General features: G+C 35.9%; 1 protein-coding gene and 1 pseudogene across 1 annotated transcript; both read right to left on the bottom strand.

The window, feature by feature from the left end:
• Positions 1-966: 966 nt before the first annotated feature.
• LOC101005435 (olfactory receptor 10J1-like) lies at positions 967-2,552 on the bottom strand. Its single transcript, XM_031654332.1, is given in 2 exon segments — positions 967-2,021; positions 2,024-2,552. Coding segments are annotated over 2 exon segments (939 nt in total). The 5' UTR covers positions 2,346-2,552; the 3' UTR covers positions 967-1,404.
• A 12,078-nt stretch (positions 2,553-14,630) lies between these two features.
• The window catches only part of LOC103877058, a 40,050-nt pseudogene continuing 32,863 nt past the window's right edge, over positions 14,631-21,817 (bottom strand).

The following is a 21,817-nucleotide window of genomic DNA, read 5'->3' as shown; positions in this document are numbered from 1 at the left end:
GCTATGTGGATGTGGATGACAGACTGTAGGGAAAGGAGCTGATGGAAGTGGAGATGACTGGTGAAGCATGGTGTATTAGTTCACATCCTAGAGGATTTTAAATGGATTGATTTGATGAGTCTTTTTCTTTTGTTGAATTATTGAGTTGCCTGATGGCTACATTCTCCATACCCATTTAATCCTCTGAAATCTCTCATTCCATTAATCCATGATCTATGCTCTAGATTCCCTCTTTGACTCTCATCCACTAGTTGTTCTTTCTGTTCTGCAAAGATTTCTAAAGGCAAATTTTAATTTCTTTACCCTGGGTTCAGACACTCACATACAATATCACCAACAACCTTTGTATATTCTCATAAAATAAATGGCAATATGATTACTTGGTGCTACCTCTTTTACTCTATCACCAAGGGGTTTTAGTTACTTTCCAAAAATATTTCTAAAACAGGATCCTGAAAACTTAGATATCCATTTTCTCATATGGTCAACTTGGAACTTATATAAAAAAGACCCAGACTTCAAAGGCTGCTGAATTTTATAGATGCTTATTATCTCTGATACACATTTTATTTATAGTGACTGGTCAATTTAAAAAACCTTAAATTTCCCATAAAGAAATTAATTCAATTAGGTGTTAAATCTACTTAGCTCTAAATGGGTAAGGTGAAACACCACATCCAAAAAGCAGTGTTACAGAATATATTTAAAACTTGAACCGGCCGGTCACGGTGGCTCACGCCTATAATCCCAGCACTTTGGGAGGCCGAGGCAGGCAGATCATGAGGTCAGGAGATCGAGACCATCCTGGCTAACACGGTGAAACCCTGTCTCTACTAAAAATATTTTTTAAAAAATTAGTCCAGCGTGGTAGTGGGCTCCTGTAGTCCCAGCTACTTGGGAGGCCGAAGCAGGAGAATGGCCTGAACCCAGGAGTCGGAGCTTCCAGTGAGCCGAGATGGCGAGTGCCACTGCACTCCAGCCTGGGCCACAGAGCGAGAGAGTGAGACTCTGTCTCAGAAAAACAAACAAAAAACAGCAAAAAACAACAACAACAAAAACTTGAACCTTGCCCTGGAGCAGCCTCCCCTCATTAACTCTGTCTGCTCTCCTGATTTCATTCTGTCCCATGCTGCTCACACAACCCTTCTACTTTCCAACACCACTGAGTTCTTTCTTTTGCATTTCTACCCTATAATATCCCTGTTCTCTTATGAGATGGAGACCTGCCGTGCTTTGGAGAACCTTCCCCCTTCTCAAGTGGCTGAATCCTTTTGTTTTCTCCTCCTCTTGCCCAACCACTGCTTGACAGGCTTCAAATTTTTAACTCTATTGACCGTGCACACTGTTCCACTTTTTCTTCTCTAAAAAATCTTCTAAGACTCTATTTGAAATGGGCCTCTTCTGTTAGGAGAGTTTTTGACCTATTGCTCTGCACAGAGCGTCTTTGACCTCTTTGTTCCTCAGAGTGTACACCACAGGGTTCAGTAGGGGGGTAATGACAGTGTAGGTCACTGATATCAGCTGATCCTGATCTCTAGTGTTTTCTGAGTTGAGCTTGAAGTAGGCAATGGAGGCACAGCTGTAGTGGACAATAACTACAGTAATATGAGAAGCACAGGTGGCAAAGTCCTTTTTCCTGCCTTCAGAAGATGCAGTCTTGAGGATGGTAGAAATCATGAGGATGTAAGAGATGAAAACCAAGCCCTTGGGAATCAGGATCACCAGCACACTGATGGTCATAGTCAGGATTTCATTGACTGTGGTGTCAATGCAGGAGAGCTTCATCACAGGTCGGATGACACAGAAGAAGTGGAGCACCTTTGGAATACAGAAAGGCAGCCTGAATACAGCTGACAGGTGTGTCATTGCTACAATTAGGCCAATGCTGCAAGCCTCCCACACCAGCTGCATACACACACTCTTGCTCATGACGACTGAGTACCTCAAGGGGTTGCAGATGGCCACATAGCAGTCATACCCCATTGCTGTGAGCAGGAAGCAGTTGTTGATAGCCAAAGTAAGAAGAAAAACATTTGAGTGGCACAACCTGCCAAAGAAATGGGCTGACTCAGGCCTATGAGGTTAAAGAGCATCCTTGGTATAATGACAAGGGTGTAGACAGTCTCTGGACCTGACAGCATGCCGAGGAAGAAGTACATAGGGGTGTGGAGGTGATGATCAATACTAATGATACTCACAATAATAACATTGCCTGCCAGGGTGAATATGTACAATGTAAGAAACACAACAAAGAGGGTGAGCTTGTGCTCACGGAAGCTGGAGAAACCTTGAAAAATAAACACCCTCGCCAAAGAATGATTCTCTTTCTTCATTAAATCACACATGATATCTAAGAAAGAAAAAAATAATGTAAGGAAACTAGATGGATGATTTCTGTCAAATAATAGACTGGGAAAATTTCTGTGATTAATACACCTTAGGTCTCTGCTTTTTTATATTGACATTCATACTTATTTCTTTTAGGAGTAGAGAGTGGAGAAACATTCTTTCCTCATTCAGAAGAAAGTACAAGGCTTTAAAAGTCAAATGTTGCAAACTAATTTCCTAGTTCTAGTATATGCTAACTTATCTTGGGCAAAGACTTATTTATAAGACCAGTTTTCTCATCTTTTGGATGTAAGAGTGATAACATTATAGAATTGTTGATGGAAAAATCATATAGTAATTATAATACTCATATTTGAATTTTAAAAACAACATTGAATAAATGTGAGTTCAGTGGTATCATGCAGAACTCCAGGCTCCACAAACTACCCAATAATTTTTGAGCTTCTAAAGTTTGAATAGAGCCTGTGTTACTGTAATTTCCACATTGCATTTTCATTCCATTATTTTGACTCTGATTATATTGCTCCTCTCAACTCTGTTCTATGCTCTTCTTCCCTAGACACCACTCATTTTTCAAAGCCAAATAAAACCCATGTCCTCTAGAAAAATCTTTTTCTCCTTGTTTGAACCCGGGAGGTGGAGGTAGCAGTGAGCCAAGTTCGTGCCACAGACTCCAGCCTGGGCAGCAGAGGGAGACTCCATCTCAAAAAAAAAAAAAAAAATCTTTTTCTCCTTACTCTCTCTCTCTCTGGGGCCTATATGTCTCTGCACATGCACGTGGCATAGAACTATTTACTGGTTTTTAAATTTTTATATTGTAAGCCCCTTACAGTGAAATTGTGATTACAAAATATTTTTGCATACATTATTTAATCTTATTAACATCCAATGGAGCAGGGAGGACAACGATGAACTGTTTCTCTCTAGATGCAAAAACTGAAGAACAGCTCTAGTTAGGTAATTATTTTTAGACAGACAGGTGTCAAAGGATTAAATCAAGATTGGAATTCAAATCTTTTGACCCTGTGTCCATTGTTCCTTCCACTACACAAAACTGCATTTATAAAACCGTCCCCTCTATAGCTAAGCAGGGACCACGTATTCCCTCTTTTTATGACCCCAGGTTGGCCACTCCACTATAGCGGACAAATATCTTCTGGTAGAATCATTATGAGTCATTGCTCCTTCATACAAATTGTCTGTTAGAAAGTAGAATACTGGAGCATTATAATGATTTTCTTTTCAAAGAGAAGGCATAAATGTTTTTAATCTTTGACTTTTTATGATGTCTAGGTCTGTGATAGCAACAAACAACTAAATAATTGGGCTAAATTTTAACATTGGAATTATAACACTAGAAGAAAGTATGACATTATTAACAAGTAATTGAAAAATACCCTGGTAATAAAACTTTTCTAGTAGCCTTTACCTTATCAGTAATCACTATATAATAACATAATAGGTTCATTGTAAAAAAGATAAATTTAGAAATGTAATGATGGAATTGCTTCAAAAGTACAATTTGTTGGAAGTAAAGCAAATGAATCCACATCACAAAATGATTTACTACTGGGTGAATTTCAAAGGTAAGCTTCTTTAGTGCTTTTAAAATTAAATTCAATTTATCTATTTTTCAGAAATATACCCCTTTTCATAGAAAATCTACAAAAAGTATTTATAAGAAATTGGTGCATGGTTGTGCTTCAGCTCCTCAGTGCATGATATGAAAGAAAATCAGATGAGGTTGCAAAAAATAAATTCTGTGTTAGACATCAGAGACCATTTCTTGACAGGAAAAGTTGTTTGTGATGTGTGCAGCATGGTAAGTAACTGTAAACATTCTTTATGAAGCTTTCTAAACCGTGTCTCTGTGGACTATGGATTGTCTGAAGATAAGAATATAGACAAGGGAGCATGCATAGCTGATAAGTGGCAGAGCCACATTCCTTATTATCATGTTAATCAGGGCACTCTTTAATCCTGATAAATTTTAGTTCTTTAGGATTAACAGGAGATCCTTGAAAGTAATAAATCAAGGAAAACCCAAATATTCATAGACATCAGGATTCTTTCCAGCTTAATATAATTTGCTCTTTAACAATGATTTTAAAAACCCTCATGCATGTATTTTATTTCTTATAAAGCTCCCTCTGCTAAACATTGAAGTCTCTTTCCAAATCACTTACTTCTCTTCCTGCAAATCTGTGGCTCAACCGAAAAATTGAGGTAGAGGTCAAAGATGTGACCCCTTGATCACAAGTATTCACAGATCAAGATTATGAAGAAAAGGCATCGGAATGTGGTCCTTCCATCTGCTGTAGGACCAGTCTAGGGATGAGGTCGAAGGACAGTTACAGGGGGCTCTTTGGATACTGGATATTTCCTCCAGCTTGAGGAGGACCTTTGGATGCCAAAGAAAGGCTCTCTGATGAACAGCTTTCAGGGTTTCAGGGTTTCTCGGCGTCATTCACTGAGCACTCCTAAGAGTCACCCTGTGACTAAGAGGAAGCAGACTGCCAGTACCAGGGAACCTCGTTATGTGTGCGGCACATTTACCAGATTATATGAACTTGTACTTTGGCAGACTTGAGGCAGTTTTCACTGCAAGTAGAAATAGCAGTGGCTTATTTGTCATGTTTTATTTTTTAAATAAATATTCTATTTTTATACAGTTGAGCCTTGGAAAACCATGGTTACGAAGCCCAAGCGAGCTCTAGCTAAGAGCACTGTCTTGGATTCCAGGAAACCCTGCAGCTCTTTCTATCGTTAAAAACCTTGTTCAATATTATAAGCTGTGCTTTTTTTCTTCTTCTCTGAACTAAAAAACCCTCAATTTTGGCCAGTTTTTGTCCTGTAGGATTCAGATATGGAAGATCAAAACTCATTAGACAATAGAAATCTCTCTAGAAGGCCAGGAGGCCACTTTAGTGCTCCAAAAACATGAACCAGGACTTCATCCCAAGGGACCATCAGGCAAATGGTTACATACACTGGGTTTCATGAGCCAAATCTGGGGTTATCCCCACACTGGTTTTCCTGCCACAACCCTCGGTACTTTATTCTATTTTTTTTTAAATTTTATGTCTACCTCATCACGAATTCTGCTAATTCTCCTCCAAGTTAATTTTTCTGTATTTGGCCAAAAATAAGGTAGCTGCATTAATATCTTAATAAACTTGAAAAATGCTCCTTATACTGACTTTTTTCATTTGTGTTTTATATTTCGTATTTGTCATAACTTAAAAGAAATAATTTCAGGGACAAATTCCTGCTCGGTTGCCCAGGCTGGAGTGCAGTGGAGCAATCATAGCTCACTACAGTCTCAACCTCCTGGGCTCAAGCTATCCTCCTGTCTTGGCCTTCTGAGTAGCTAGGACTACAGGTGTGTGCCACCATACCCAGCTAACTTAAAAAAAAATTAGAAAGGGGGTCTCATTATACTACACAGTCTGGTCTCAAACTCCTGGCCTCAAGTGATCCTCCTGCCTCAGCCTCTCAAAGCACTGGGATTACAGGCATGAGACACCACACTCACTTTTTGGTAAGTTTTAGATCTAAAAAATTATAAAATCAAGATGTTTATAGCAAATATAAGAATGGTAATAGCATTTGCTTTTACTCCTATTAGTTCATAGACATAAGAAAATATTGGCCAAACTGGAGAAACCTCCAATATTTATAATTCAATCATCATTGATAAAGTTAACATCCCAAATTTTTCCTTATTGTTTGCAGCTGAGTAGTACCTTCATATGCACTAAAACCTGCACTATCTTGGGGGGTCGAATTATGATTGGATCATTCATTTTTGTGTCATTCTGTTGATTAAACATGTGGTTTTCTTTATCTGCTTTAGTGAGAGAGGGGCCAAACTGTTACCCTAGTTATCATTAAAGATACAAATCTGCACGGAGGCATAAAGAGGCTCCTTCCCCTAGACAGGAAGTAGATATAAAGCCCCTTTGAGCAGAGAAAATTAGGACAGCTTTATCAACACAGAAAAAGAATAGAGAGAACTCTGTATTGTAGCAATCTGAACTTCCTATCAATAGATTAGGAGGCCATCTTGGGGGTGAATGTACCAATAACCTTATTTGCCAGTAAAGGGCTGTCCTTTCATGTTTCAAGGGTTTAATATGAAATCTAGCCAAATTCTGTGTTTACAAATAACCAGGAAAATGAAGGACAGTAGGCAGGGGTCTGTTAGGAGTTTGATGGTCAAATAACTTCTAACTCCTATTTGGCAGGATTCTCAAGGTCCGGCTGTATAAACAACTGACAGGGCTGAGAACCAGGAAGTGCAATGTCTCTGGGATCTATGCTTGATGCCTCTACCTCTGCTTAGCACTGAGTATGTAGGACTGTCCCCATGCATAAGCGTAGCTGCCTATATCCATAATTGCTTGTACTGTAACCCAGATGTCCTAGTCATCTATTGTTGCATAACACAGTACCCTAAACTTACGAGCATAAAGCAACAACAATCATTTGTAATTACCTCTCTAGGGGTGATTGATTTCAACTGGGCTATTCTCACTTAGAGTCTCTCATGCAATTTTGGTCAGGAGGTAGATGGAGCTTGCTCACTCACATGCCAGTCAGCTGATATTGGCTATTGACTGAGATACCTACACATGGTCTTTCTGTGTGTCCTGGGCTTCCCCACTGCTTTAGTCAAGAAGTAACAAAAGTCCACTCAGTTTCAAGGGGTGAGAGTACAGACTTCACCTCTTAATAAGGGAATGGCACACTCTAAGAGAGCATGAGGAATAAAAGAGATATGTCCATTTTCTGAAAATAGAGTCTGCCACAGTAAATTAGCAGATGGCCAGTATCTTCTCTTGGACAATTTAGATTAGACGCGCTCAAAGGGAAACAGGAAAAAAAAAAAAAAAAAAAAAAGACAAATCAGACTCTAGACTCTCCCTACTTAAGTGTTTATGCAAACTTCATCAGTCTATTGTAATACTTAAGTTACAGGGATTAGAAAAATAAAGGGAAAACGTAAGACACCAAAAAGGGAGGTTCTAGATCACCTGCTAACCTATTAGAAACTCAAGATGATATCAATTTGAGTTGGAAAATGTAAAAGATATACATTTAGTGGACTAGGCGATAACTGTAAAAGGCAAGACTAAAGTTTCTAAACAACTATCAAAGTTAACAAAGCTCTGGCTAGGCAAGCAAGAAGCCACTAGTTGTGATTTGCCTAAGCGTTCTGTGTCCACATATAGGTTTGGCATATGTTATTATCTTTTCTAATGTAAAAAAATATAATTTTGTTATTTTTAATATAACACTTGATGTTTACAAAACACTGTGTGTAAGTTGTGGAGCATAACAGTAAGATAAACATTTAGGAATCTATCACTCAACTCAACTCAACCCAAGAGCTACACTTACTTATGTATTTTTCATTTATCCCACCTCCATATTTGTTCACACTGTACCCCTCACCCCCACCAGTGGTTACTATTATTCTAATTTTTATATTATCTTATTTATTGTTATACGTTTATGACATATGTATGTATGTTTAAAAATACATTATTTAGCTATACCTACTTTTGAGCTTTATAAAATGTAGGTGTAGCTAAAGTATTTTTAAACATACATATACTTTTCTAAGACTTGCTTCTTTTTATAATTCAGTTACACTAATAATATCCAGAAAGAGCTGTAGTTCACTAACTGCCTCATACTATTCCATTATGTGAATATATCACAATTTTTAAATCCATTCTACTGTTGAGGAATAATAGAATTGTTCATATATATTTGTGTGCTTCTGGCAGCATATCTATAGGATACATTCCTGAAAGTAAAATTCCTTGATCAGTAATATGTGCCTTTAAAATCTTAATAACTATTGCTAAACTGAAACCAAAATAGGATACATTCATTTATACACTCAGCAACACTGAGAATGCTTCCTCACCCACACTTTCATCAATGATTAGTATTACCAACTCCTTAAAAACTGGGCAAACTTAAAGGTAAAAGTGGCTTATTATTTTTTCCTTTGAATTTTAATTTATTTAATTGTAAATGAGTTTGAGTATCTTTTCATACACTTATTAGCAATTTCTACTTTACTTGCTTTGAATGTCCATTTACGTATCTTGCTCATTTTTCATAGTGTTAGTTGTCTTTTTCTTGTGAGTGCTAAGGTAATAAAATATGCCTTTTATCATATATATTGCAAATATTTTTCTTCCATCTATCATTTTTACTGGATTTCTGTGTTTGAAATTTTTTCAATATTATATTCATGTATTTATCTCTTGAAATCAAACTTTACTGCTTACGCATTTTGATTAGTGCTTAAAAGGAACTTCCTAACTCCAAGATTATTTTTAAAAAGTACCCATGCTGTCCTATATACTTTGTATGCTTCATTATTGATTCATCTGAAATTTATTTGGTTGTAAGAAACAAAGTAAGGTATACAGTGGTCCTTCAGTATCCACGTAGATTGGTTCCAAGATGCACTATGGATAGTAAAATCATAGAATGCTCAAGTCCCTTATATCAAATGGCATAATATTTGCATGCAACCTATGCACATCCTCCCATTTTCTTTAAGTCATTTCTAGATTACTTATAATAACTAATCAAATGTAAGTTTTATGTAAATGGGTGTTGTACTGTATTGCTTAGAGAATAATGACAAGAAAAAAAGTCTTTGCATGTTCAGTATAGACACAACATTCTTTTTTTTTCCTAAACAGAAGATTTTTAGTTTGTCGTAGTCCCACTTATTTTTCTTTTTGTTAACCTGTGCTTTTTGTGTTACATGAAAAAAAAAATCGTTGCCAAGACTAATGTTAAGCATCTTTTTCCTATGTTTTCTTTTAGGAATTTTTATGATTTCAGGTCTTATGTTTAATTCTTTAATCTGTTCTGTATTAATTTTTGTGTACACTGTAAAATAATAACCTGTAGTTTTTTTTCTTCTGCATGTGGATATCACATTTTACCAACACCATTTATTAAACAGATTGTCCCTTCCCCATTTTATATCCTTGGTGCCCTTATTGAAGATTGGTTGATTTTGTACATGTGGCTTTATTTCTGGGATCTTCACTCTGTTCCATTGGTCTATGTTGCTGTTTTAACACCAGTATTATACTGTGTGATTACTATAGCTTTGTAATATATTGAAATCAGGATGTGTGATGCCTTCAGCTTTTCTCTTGTTTCTCAAGATTACTTTGGCTATTTGGAATCTTTTGTGGTTCCACACAAATCTTTAGAATTTTTCATTTTATTTCTGTAAAAAATACAATTGAAATTCTAATAAAGATTATATTTGATCTATAAATCACTTTAGGTATTACAGATTTAATATAAATTCTTCCAATCCATGAACATGGGATATCTTTCCATTTATTGGTGTCTTCTTTAACTTCTTTCATCAATATTTTTTAGTTTTCAGTATACAAATCTTTCACCTCCTTGGTTAAATTTGTTCTTAAGTAATTTATTCTTTTTTACGTTATTGTAAATGAGACTTTTAAAAATTTTCTTTGTGGATAATTTATTTTTGATGTAAAGTAATGCTATTTATTTTTGTACATTGAATGTGTATCCTGTACCTTTAGGGAATTTCATTCCATTAATGTGATGTATCACAATGATTAATTTGCTTATGTTGAATTCACCCTGCATTCCAGAGATAAATCCCATTTGGTCATGGTGTATAATCTTTGTGGTGTACTATTGGATTTAGATAGCTGGTATTTTACTCAGGATTTTTGTATCTATATTCATCGGAGATTTTGACCTGTAGTTTTCTTTTCTTGTGGTGTCTTTGGCTTTGGCCTTATCAAATGAGTATAGAAGTATTTTCTCTTCTATTTTTTAGCAGTGTTTAAGAAGGACCTATATTAGGCCGGGCGCGGTGGCTCACGCCTGTAATCCCAGCACTTTGGGAGGCCAAGGTGGGTGGATCACAAGGGCAGGAAATCGAGACCACGGTGAAACCCCGACTCTACTAAAAATACAAAAAATTAGCCGGGCGCGGTGGCGGGCTCCTGTAGTCCCAGCTACTCAGGAGGCTGAGGCAAGAGAATGGCGTGAACCCGGGAGGCGGAGCTTGCAGTGAGCCGAGATCGTGCCACTGTACTCCAGCCTGGGCGACAGAGAGAGACTCCGTCTCAAAAAAAAAAAAAAAAAAAAAAAAGAAGGACCTATATTAAATCTTCTTTGACTGTTTGCTAGGATTCATTCATAAAGCCATCTGGTTCTGGGCTTTTCTTTGTTGGAAGGATTCTGATACTGAGTCAATCTAGTGATTATTATTGTCTATTTAAGTTTTCTGTTTCTTCTTGATTAGTTTTGGTAGGCTGTATAATTCTAGAAATTTATCAATTTCTTCCAGGTTATACAAATATAATTTGTTGGCATTTAATTGTTCATATAAATCCTTATGATCTTTTTTTATTTCTGAGGCATCTGTTGTAATGTCTCTTTCTTCATTTCTAAATTTATTTGAGTCTTCTGTCTCTTATTTTCTTTCATTCTAGCTAAGGGTTGTCCATTTTATTTATCTTTTTCACAGAAACAACTTTTAGATTTGTTAATATTTCTATGGTTTTTCTATTCTCTGTTTATTTCTGCTCTAATCTTTATTATTTTATTTTTCTGTTAACTTTGGGTGTAGTTTGTTCTTCTTTTTCTTGTCTCTTGAGGTGTATAGTTAAGTTTTTGCATCTGAGGTCTGTCTTTCTTTAAATGTAGGCATTTATTGTCGTAAACTTTTAGTACTGCTTTTGTTGCATCCTATAGTGTTGGCGTGTTTTAATTTTGTTTTCATTTGTTTCAACATATTTTTTAGATTCCTTTTTGATTTTCTCTTTGACCTGTTATAGTGTGTTGTTTGATTTCCATGTAATTGTAAATTTTTCCATTTTCCTGCTGTTATTGGTTTCTAATTTCATTCCATTGTGGTATTAAAAAAATACTTGATAGGTTTCCATTTTTTCAAACTTGTTAAGACTTGTTTTGTGATTTAACATGTGATCTATCCTAAAGAATTTTCCATGTTCATTTGAGAAAAATGAGTATTCTGCTGAAGAAAGTTCTTCAAACCCAAAGGAAAGGATGCTAACATGATTGTTATATTGATATTGTGATTGTGGTGTTTGACCCATTTCTATCTTTATTAAGAAGACTGAAAGAGAAAATAAAATAAATTAAGAACAATAACTACAGCAATTTAAGGTATGGGCAATATAAAAATTTTAAATTGTGACATCAGAAATTCAAAATGTGTGGAGGAGAAGGTAGTCTGTACACATTTTTGTTTTATTTTGTTTTTGCTTTGTTTCTGTTATTTTCTTGTGATCAAAGCTAAGTTTAAATAAAAGTTTTTAATTGTGTGTTATAACTATAGAATATTTGTGTAAGCTTCATGCTAATCAAAAAGCAAAAACGTAATAGATACACTAAAAATAAAAAGCTGTAAGTTAAAATACTTTACCAGAGAAAATAACTTCAATATAAAGAGAGGCAGTTAGAAAAGAAGAAAGGAGTAACACCACAACTGGTAAAAAGGTATCAAAATGGCAGTAGCAAGGCTTTACCTATCAATAATAACAATGAATGTAAATGGATTAAATTCTCCAATTAAAGACATAGAGTGGCTGAATGGATAAACAAGACCCGACTATATCCTGCCTATAAGACTCAGTTCATCTATAGAGACACATATTTATTGAAAGGGAAGGGATGGAAAAAGATACTCCATGCAAATGGAAATCAAGAAAGAGCAGGAATAGCTATACTTGTATCAGATAAAATAGACTTTAAGTCAAAAACTGTATAAAGAGGCAAAGGAGATCACTATATAATAATAAGAGAGTTAATTCAGCAAGAAGTTATAACAATAATAAATATATAGTACCCAATACTGGAGCACCCAAATATATAAAGCAATTATTAATAAATCTAAAAGATAGATAGACTATAATATGATAATAGCAGGGGACTCCAACACTCCACTTTCAGCACTTGAAAGATTATCCAGGCAGAAAATCAACAAATGGACATCAGAATTAAACTACACTCTAGACTAAGTGGGTCTGACGGACATTTACGCAATATTTTATCCAACCGCGGCAGAATGTACATTTGTTTTTCTCATCATCACATGTAACATTATCCAGGAGACACTACATATTAGAGCCTAAAGCAAGTCTTGAAAAATTAGAAGAAATCAAAATCATATCAAATATATTTTCTGATCACAACAGTGTAAAATTAGAAAACAATAACAGGAACCTTTAAAACTGTACAAATACGTGGAAATAAAAGAACATGTTCCTGAATCACCAATGAGTCAGCAAATATGTTAAGAAGGAAATTTTAAAATTTCTTGAAATAAATGAAAATGGAAGCACAGCATACCCAAACCTTTGGGATACAGCAAAAGCATTACTAAAAGGGGATTTTATAGCAATAAATGCCTACATCCCCAAAATAGAAAGACTCCAAGTCAACGATTTAATGATGCACTTTAAGGAACTAGAAAAGCAAAAATGAAGTAAACCCAAAAAAGGTAGAATAGAAAAAAATAAAGATCTTAACAGAAATAAAGGAAATTCAGACTAGGAAAATAATCCAAAAGTGCAACAAAACAAAAAGTTGATTTGTTGAAAAGATAAAATTCACAAACTTTTAGCTAAAATAACCAAGAAAAGAACAGAGAAGACCCAAATAAATAACATCTGAAATGAAAAAAAAATCACAATTGATACCACAGAAATACAAAGGATCAATAAAGAGCATTGTGAACTACTATTCACCATCAAACTGGAGAAACTAGGGGAAATGTATAAATTCCTGAACATATAACCTACTGAGATTGAATCATGAAGAAATATAAAACCTGAATAGACTAATAATGTGTAATGATTTTGAAGCAGTAACAAGTCTTCTGTCAAAGAAAAGCCCAGGACTTGATAACTTCACAAGGGTTGTATTGGGCACTCTGAGGAGCTGGCCATGTGCAAAAAGTTTTCACCTTCTCCTAGGGGAGGTGAAAACTTTACCCACCATGTAGGAGGTAGATGCTGCTGGTAAATATAAGTATCTTCCAGTCTGGAACTCCATCCCCTATGGCTAAAGACTCACCTATTACTGGATCATATTTTTAAATAGAATTTTATATTCTGGGGAGCAAATGTTTTATGAATCTCCACAAAAATACTCTTGGAAGAAATATTATGGAATAACGTTATAAGATAATAACCTAATGTTTCCCTTCTTTTTAAAATTCTTATTATTCCAGGGCACATTTATTTGCCCCAGGGAAGGATAAACCCAAAAGAATGCAGGAAAAAGTCAACCGAATTTCAAAAATAATTTTATAAAGCTCCAAACTGAAACATTTGTATTGAAAGCTGAAATAATTTTTAAGTTTAGCACACTTTTCTAGAGTGGAAAACCTCTTTTAATTTACAAAGAATGATTTTGAATATCAAGAGCCTAAGTACTGAAGTACTTTGTATATGAAATGTAAACTGTGCATTGTGGAGTTGGAAAGAACTCAGGCTTTCTTTTTGTTTTTTTTTTTTCTTTTGCCAAAATAAAACATAATCATCCAGCCTTTGGAGAAGATCTAACCATGGTTAGATATTGTGGAAAGCCCACTCTTGGTCCTACCCCAAATAAACCCGGAAGGAAGGAAAGAAGGAAGGAAGGAAGGAAGGAAGGAAGGAAGGAAGGAAGGAAGGAAGGAAGGAAGGAAGGAAGGAAGGGATCTGATTGAAGCAGAGAAGGTATGACTCTCACTTTTCAGAGAAGCCTCTTAGAAAAGGCTTGAATACTGGTGGAGTAGAAATGGGTGAGTAAGGCAGCAGGTGATGGCTCGATGACACCTCACTGAGTTTCATCCACTCCTCTACAGGATCAAGGGTGCAGTTAAATGACCAGCTGCCCTAAAGAAGTGGCAGAGAGAAGGCCAGAGAACCTAGAGTAGCCTCAAAATGGTCATAAGGAAGATGGGAAGTGCAGGGACTATACTGATAAGGACCATGGCAAGACCAGAATCATTTCTATTAATGGCAACAGAGATGGCCACTGGGGCTCATGTATCTCCAGATAATCCAATCTGAGGAGGTGGAAATGAACCTGGATAAAGTTCTTCTTCTTTCAGAAAGCTGGAAACCTTGACCTGAGCTTGATTCACCCCAAGTATAATGAGGAAGTGGAAGAAAGGGGAGAAGCAAAACCTTTAACTTTATTGTTTTTACTCATAACATGACTTATTAATCATTCATTGCTTGTGTTTACATGAAAAGGTTTAGATTGCTTTTTTCTCATCAAGCAGTTTGGGAACTGAGAAACACAAAGTAGAATGAATTGCAGAACTTTCTTAAAGTAACCTTTGTACACACTTGCATAGATAGCATATATAACACAATTAGATTACACATTTTATTTGATATTTCTGCATTTTTAAAATATTTTACAATGAGAATCCTGCATACTCATATATTTCTTGTATGTCTTCTTATAAATATCTTAGTATTGTAACATTAATTTGGTCAGTAATTATAACTATTAATCATAGTTTTAATCATCACATATTTTGTTCCACAAATTGGGTCTAAAATTCACCCTGATTTAAAAAAATTTTTTTTTGAAGTGAGGAAGAGTAAATAAATAGTCTTTTATTAATCTACTTCTAACTCAGTTGCTTTAATTTTATGGAAATTTTCATGTCAAAAACCCTTACTGTTGACTTTGTTCAGTTTTTTGGGAGTAATGAAATTACCTAATTTTTCAGAAAGTTGTTATGTTGACTCTTTCATGTTTCCATTTAATTGTCTTTCTTTGCATTTGTGACTTGGCCTACAAAGGGAAAGAGAGGACCCAATCTGAAGTTAAAAATGAGTTTTGCTCCATTTGACCCTCGCCTTGTCCCTCCCTTCTCATCTATCACTCCCATCTGCATCTGCTTCTAAAGTTTCTTTCTTCTTAGCCAATTTCATAACATTTTATAGCATTCTGCTCCCTGAACTATTTCCTCTTCTTCTGATCCTGTTTATCTTGTTCATGAGGAAGGCATTTCTGTCAGTCCCGCAAGGCCTTCTCCTCCATGTGGTTTATCATCAGCCAGAAGAAGCAAATAATCAGACCAAGTTATGTGAGCTCTGTTCACAAGTCCCAAGTCTTGTAGCTGTCATATGCTGATTAGGAGTCTTCTCCACTCAATCTCCCACTACTCCTCACTTTCACCACCTAGTTCCCCTTCATTTGGAGTCCCCCATGTGGGTGACAGAAAATGTGCAGGGGATTGCCTGCAAATATTCTTTCTAAAAAGTTTTAGCTAGTTCCAAACCCATCTCTTAAAAGATAGCTACGTTCTTGCTTTGCTTATCTCATTAAAACGCAAGGCAATTAGATTTCTGCACATATCCTTTTCAGTAGCCACTTGTTCAAGCATCCAATTTATGACAAAAGATTCAGTTGAGTAATTTCATGTGGTTTGCACTTCAGCAAGATGGACAGGTATCTTTAAATTTAAGTTTGAGATGAACACTAGATCATACTTTGGCCTTGTCATGATCTCCTTGAGTAGGGCCAGTGGATGTCTGTCTACAGACAAGTGACCTGTGTTTTTATTCTGTTTCAAAAGGGGTTCAGCAAATGAGCCTCAATTATTACAGGGTAGCTCCTAGTTTCCCTTTTGCCTTGGCTCTGACTGTGATGTATGAGGCTTCACTGATTACATAAAATTCTGGCTCTATGACTTTACCAATAGGCTTCCATCTGGAAGGCACACACAACTATTTAAGAAGAGATTACCATCTTAGGGGAAGAATTTCCTACCCAGCACTCTCTGCAGAGCGTCCTGGACTTCTTTATTTCTCAGATTATACACAACAGAGTTTAGTAAAGGTGTTATGACAGTGTGGGTCACTGAGATTAACTGATCCTGATCTTTGGTATTCTCCAACTTGGGCTTGAAGTAGGCAATGGAGGCACAGCCATAGTGGATAATGACCACAGTGAGGTGGGATGCACAGGTGGCGAAGGTCTTCTTCTGGCCTCCAGCTGAGGCGATCTTGAGAATGGTGGAAATAATAAGGACATAAGAGTTGAAGAGGAAGGTGGCTGGGGCTGTGATGGCAAGGAGGCTGATAATTAAGGTCAGAATATCATTGGTCACTGGGGTAGCACAGGCTAGGTCCAACACAGGCCAAATATCACAGAAGAAATGCTCAATCAGTGGGGAGCAAAAAGGCAGTCTGAAAATGGCCACAGTCTGAACCAGTGAGAGTGAGAACCCTGTAGCACAGACTGAGGATGCCAGTATAGCACACACCTTCCAATTCATGACGACTGAGTAGCCAAGTGGGTTGCATATGGCCACATAGTGATCATATCCCATCACTGCTAGCAGGAGGCAGTTGGTGATGGCAAAGCCAAGGGAAAAAAAAGAGCTGTCCCATAGCCCTCCGGGGAAATGGATTGGCTCAGGCCTACAAGGCTGGAATGCATGCATGGGATAATGACCAGGGAATAGAAAGTCTCTGAAGTGGATAGCACATTTAAAAAGAAGTACATTGGTGTATGGAGGTGATGGTCAACATAGATTATAGCCAGAAAGATGATATTCCAGCTAGAGTTAGGATATAGAGGGTGAGAAAGACCACAAAAAGTATGAGCTGATGTTCTTGAAAACTGGAGAAACCTTGGAAAACAAACTCTTAACTCTGTGTGACTGACTCTCTTCATTGAGAATCTCAGGTCTGAAAGAATAAAAGAAAGTCTGCACCATCTTTTAGCAAAAAATAACTGTGCTCTGGAGTACACTACGGAGAACAAAGATGCAACACAGCAAAGACTCAATTCAAAACTCAGTGAATCTTCTTTAGGGACATGGCAGACTAAGTCCTCGGACTGAAAATAAAGAAAAACAAAATTTGAGCATTACTATTTAAAATTTTGATATAAAGCATTCTTCTTAAGTACACCTGGGTCATTTTTTAAAATGATCATCAATGGCCCATGAAATTGGTCTCAAAATTTTTTTAAAAACTGGATCTTCTTAAAAGATAACCACATTCCCAGACTACAGTATAATTAAGATAGAAAATTTCATCTGGGCGCAGTGACTCACACCTGTAATCCCAGCACTTTGGGAGGCAATGTTGGGCTGATCGCTTGAGTCCAAGTGTTCAAGACCAGCCTGGACAACATGGTGAAACCCCATCTCAAAAGATACAAAAAAATAGCGAGGCATGGTGGCACTACATGCCTGTAGTTTTAGCTACTTGGGAGGCTGAGGCAGGGGGATCACTTGAGCCTGGGAGGCAGAGGTGGCAGTGAGCTAAAATTGTGGCACTGTACTCTAGCCTAGGCAACAGTGAGATGAAAGAAGGAAAAAGGAAGGAAGGAAGGAAGGAAGGAAGGAAGGAAGGAAGGAAGAGAGAGAGAGAGAGAGAGAGAGAGAGAAAGAAAGAAAGAAAGAAAGAAAGAAAGAAAGAAAGAAAGAAAGAAAGAAAGAAAGAAAGAAAAAGGAAGGAAGGAAGGAAGGAAGGAAGGAAGGAAGGAAGGAAGGAAGGAAGGAAGGAAGGAAGGAAGGAAGGAAAGAAAGAAAGAAAGAAAGAAAGAAAGAAAGAAAGAAAGAAAGAAAGAAAGAAAGAAAGAAAAGAAAGAAAGATTCATAAAAAATGCAAATGTTTGATAATGTAACCCACGGTTTAAAGAGGAACTCATAATGATAATTTAAAAAATTATAATTAAAGATAAAAGAGATGCATACCAAGATATGTTCAATCCATTTAGAACATACTAGAAGGAAAATTCTAGTACAAAATGCTTATTAGAGAGGAAGAGGCCAAAAATAAGCTGAGCAGTCATCCTAGGAAGTTATAAAAGCAAGACCATGAAGGAAGTAGAAGGAAAAAAATAGTGATGATAGAGATGTTAATAATATAAAAGTAGGGTAAAATAGAGAAGATCCACAAAGATATAAATTAGTAAACTTTAGGTAAACTACTATTGAAACTGGGCAAGAAAAAAGGAGAGAAGACATAAATAAACTCTATTATAAATAAAAACACACAATTATGGACGTTTTAGGCACAAAAAGATGAAAAGTAACGTTATAAACAGCTTCATCAATGAAATGGATACATTGTGTTGAATTTTTCTAGCCAGCCCAGTAAGGCAAGAAAAGGGCATTAAAGATACAAGAATTGAGAAGGAAGAAATAAAACTAACATTTTTACAGTAGATATGACTGTGTACATAGAAAATTAATACATTTATAGAAAAAAATTAATATTGAATCAAGAATCAGAAAACCTGAAAAGCACTGTAGCTATTTTAAGAAGCAGTTAAAAACTATAAATAAATAAACTTCCATATCAAGACAATATACTGTCACAAAATATTCAAAGATAAATTAATTTCAGTATTATACAAACTATTTTAGAAAATGGAAAAGAAAGAAGTATTTCCCTTCTCATTTTACAAAGCTGGAATTATCTTGACACCAAACTTAACAGGCTAATCTTACTTACAAATATAGACATAAAATTCTTCAACAAAATACAGTGGGTCAATCCTATCTGTGGGTTCTGCATCCTTGGATTCAAACCAACCACAGATCAAAAATATTGGGAAAAAATGCATTTGTACTGAACATGTACAGACATTTTTCCCATTATTTCCTAAACAATACATTGTAATAACTGTTTATATAACATTTACATTGTATCCAGTATTATACATAAGCTAGAGATGATTTGAAGTATACAGGAGGATGTGCATAGGTTACATGTAAATACTTCACTATTTTGTATCATGGACTTGAACATCTGTGAATTTTGATATCCATGAGAAGTCTTGGAACCAATCCCTCACGGATACTGAGAGACAGCTATGTTGTCAAACCAAATCCAGCAATGTATAATAAAATGGATACATGACAAAGTTGGTTTTATTTCAGAATGTAAAGTTTGTTTACTATTTAAACAGTCCAATTATATGTTTCCTCAAATAATTTCAAAAAAGTAATATGATTACTTTAATAGCTGCTACAAAAGCATTTTTAAAAATCAATGTCTACTTTGAGAACAACCCTTAGTAAACTAGGAATAAAATATTTTCTTTAAGTTAGTAAAGCATATGTATGCAATTCTACATCCAACATCAAACTTAATGGTAAGATATTGAATTAGTATCTTTAAGATCAAGAGAAGACAAGGGTGACTGCTTTATCCACTTCTCTTTGTCATTGTATTGAATATACTAGTCTAATAAAACAATAAAAGGACATTAAAGGTATAAGGATTGAAAAGAAAGAAAACTTACTTTCTTTTTATTTTAGGGATCCCAGGACATTTTATTCCTTTACCCTTTTTTTTTTTTTCTTTTTTTGGTGCTTTATTTTATTTTATTTTTTATTATACTGTAAGTTCTAGGGTAGATGTGCAAAGATGCATTTTTGTTACATACGTATATATGTGCCATGGCAGTTTGCTGCACCCATCAATCCATCATCTACATTAGGTATTTCTCCTAATGTTATCCCTCACCTAGCCTCCCACTCACTGATAGGCCCTGGTGTGTGATGTTCCCCTCTCTGTGTCCATGTGTTCTCATTGTTCAACTCCCACATATGCGTGAGAACATGTGGTGTTTGGTTTTCTGTTCTTGTGTTAGTTTGCTGAGAATGATGGTTTCTAGCTTCATCCATATCCCTGCAAAGGACATGAACTCATCCTTTTTTACAGATGCGTAGTATTCCATGGTGTTTATGTGTCACATTCTCTTTATTCAGTCTATCATTGATAAGCATTTGAGTTGGTTCCAAGTCTTTGCTATTGTGAATAGTGATGCAATAAAGATTCATGTGCATGCGTCTTTATAGTAGAATGATTTATAATCCTTTGTGTGTATACCCAGTAATGGGATTGCTGGATCGAATGGTATTTCTAGTTCTAGATCCTTGAGAAATCGCCACACTGTCTTCCACAATGGTTGAACTAATTTACACTCCCACCAAGAGTGTAAAAGCGTTCCTATTTCTCCACATCCTCTCCAGCAGCTGTTGTTTCCTGACTTTTTCACCATTCTAATTGACACGAGATGGTATCTAATTGTGGTTTTGATTTGCATTTCTCTAGTGACCAGTGATGATGAGCATTTTTTCATGTTTGTTGGCTGAATAAATGTCTTCTTTTGAGAAGTGTCTGTTCATATCATTAACCCACTTTTTGATGGGGCTGTTTGTGTTTTTCTTGCAAAATTGTTTAAGTTCTTTGTAGATTCTGGATATTAGCTGTTTGTCAGATGGAGAGATTGTAAAAATTTTCTCCCATTCTGTAAGTTGCCTATTCACTCTGATGATACTTTCCTTTGCCTTCAGAAGCTCATTAGTTTAATTAGATCCCATTTTGGTGTCAAGATATTTTGGCTTTTGTTGCCATTGTTTTTGGTGTTTTAGTCATGAAGATTTTGCCCATGCCTATGTCCTCAATGGTATTGCCTAGATTTTCTTTTAGGGTTTTATGGTTGTAGGTCTTACATTTAAGTCTTTAATCCATCTTGAGTTAATTTTTGTAAAAGGTGTAAGGAAGGGATCCAGTTTTAGCTTTCTGCCTATAGCTAGCCAGTTTTCCCAACACCATTTTTTAAATAGGGAATCCTTTCCCCATTTCTTGTTTTTGGCAGGTTTGTCAAAGATCTGATGGTTGTAAATGTGTAATGTTATTTCTGAGGTCTCTGTTCTGTTCCATTGGTCTATATATCTGTTTTGGTATCAGTACCATGCTGTTTTGGTTACTGTAGATTTGTAGTATAGTTTGAAGTCAGGTAACGTAATGCCTCCAGCTTTGTTCTTTTTGCTTAGGCTTGTCTTAGTTATGCAGGCTCTTGTTTGGTTCCATATGAAATTTAAAGTAGTTTTTTTCCAGTTCTGTGAAGAAAGTCATTTGTAGTTTGATGGGGATAGCATTGAATCTATAAATTACTTTGGGCAGTATGGCCATTTTCATACTACTGATTCTTCCTATCCATGAGCATGGAATGTTTTTCCATTTGTTTGTGTCCTCTCTTATTTCCCTGAGCAGTGATTTGTAGTTTTCCTTGAAGAGGTCCTTCACATCCCTTGTAAGTTGGATTCCTAGGTATTTTATTATCTTTGTAGCAATAGTGAATGGGAGTTCACTCATGATTTGGCTCTCTCTTTGTCTGTTATTGGTGTATAGGAATGCTTGTGATTTTTGCACATTAATTTTGTATCCTGAGACTTTGCTGAAGTTGCTTATCAGCTTAAGGAGATTTGGGGCTGATACTATGGGGTTTTCTGAATATACTATCATGTCATCTGCAAATGGAGGCAATTTGACTTCCTCTTTTCTTAATTGAATACCCTTAATTTCTTTCTCTTGCCTGATTTCCCTGGCCAGAACTTCTAACACTACATTGAATAGGAGTGGTGAGA

This window comes from Papio anubis, chromosome 1 (genome assembly GCF_008728515.1).
Source record: "Papio anubis isolate 15944 chromosome 1, Panubis1.0, whole genome shotgun sequence".
NCBI classification, from domain to species: domain Eukaryota; kingdom Metazoa; phylum Chordata; class Mammalia; order Primates; family Cercopithecidae; genus Papio; species Papio anubis.
The sequence above is the reverse complement of the archived record's forward strand: the minus strand, read 5'-3'. Positions and strand labels throughout refer to the sequence as shown.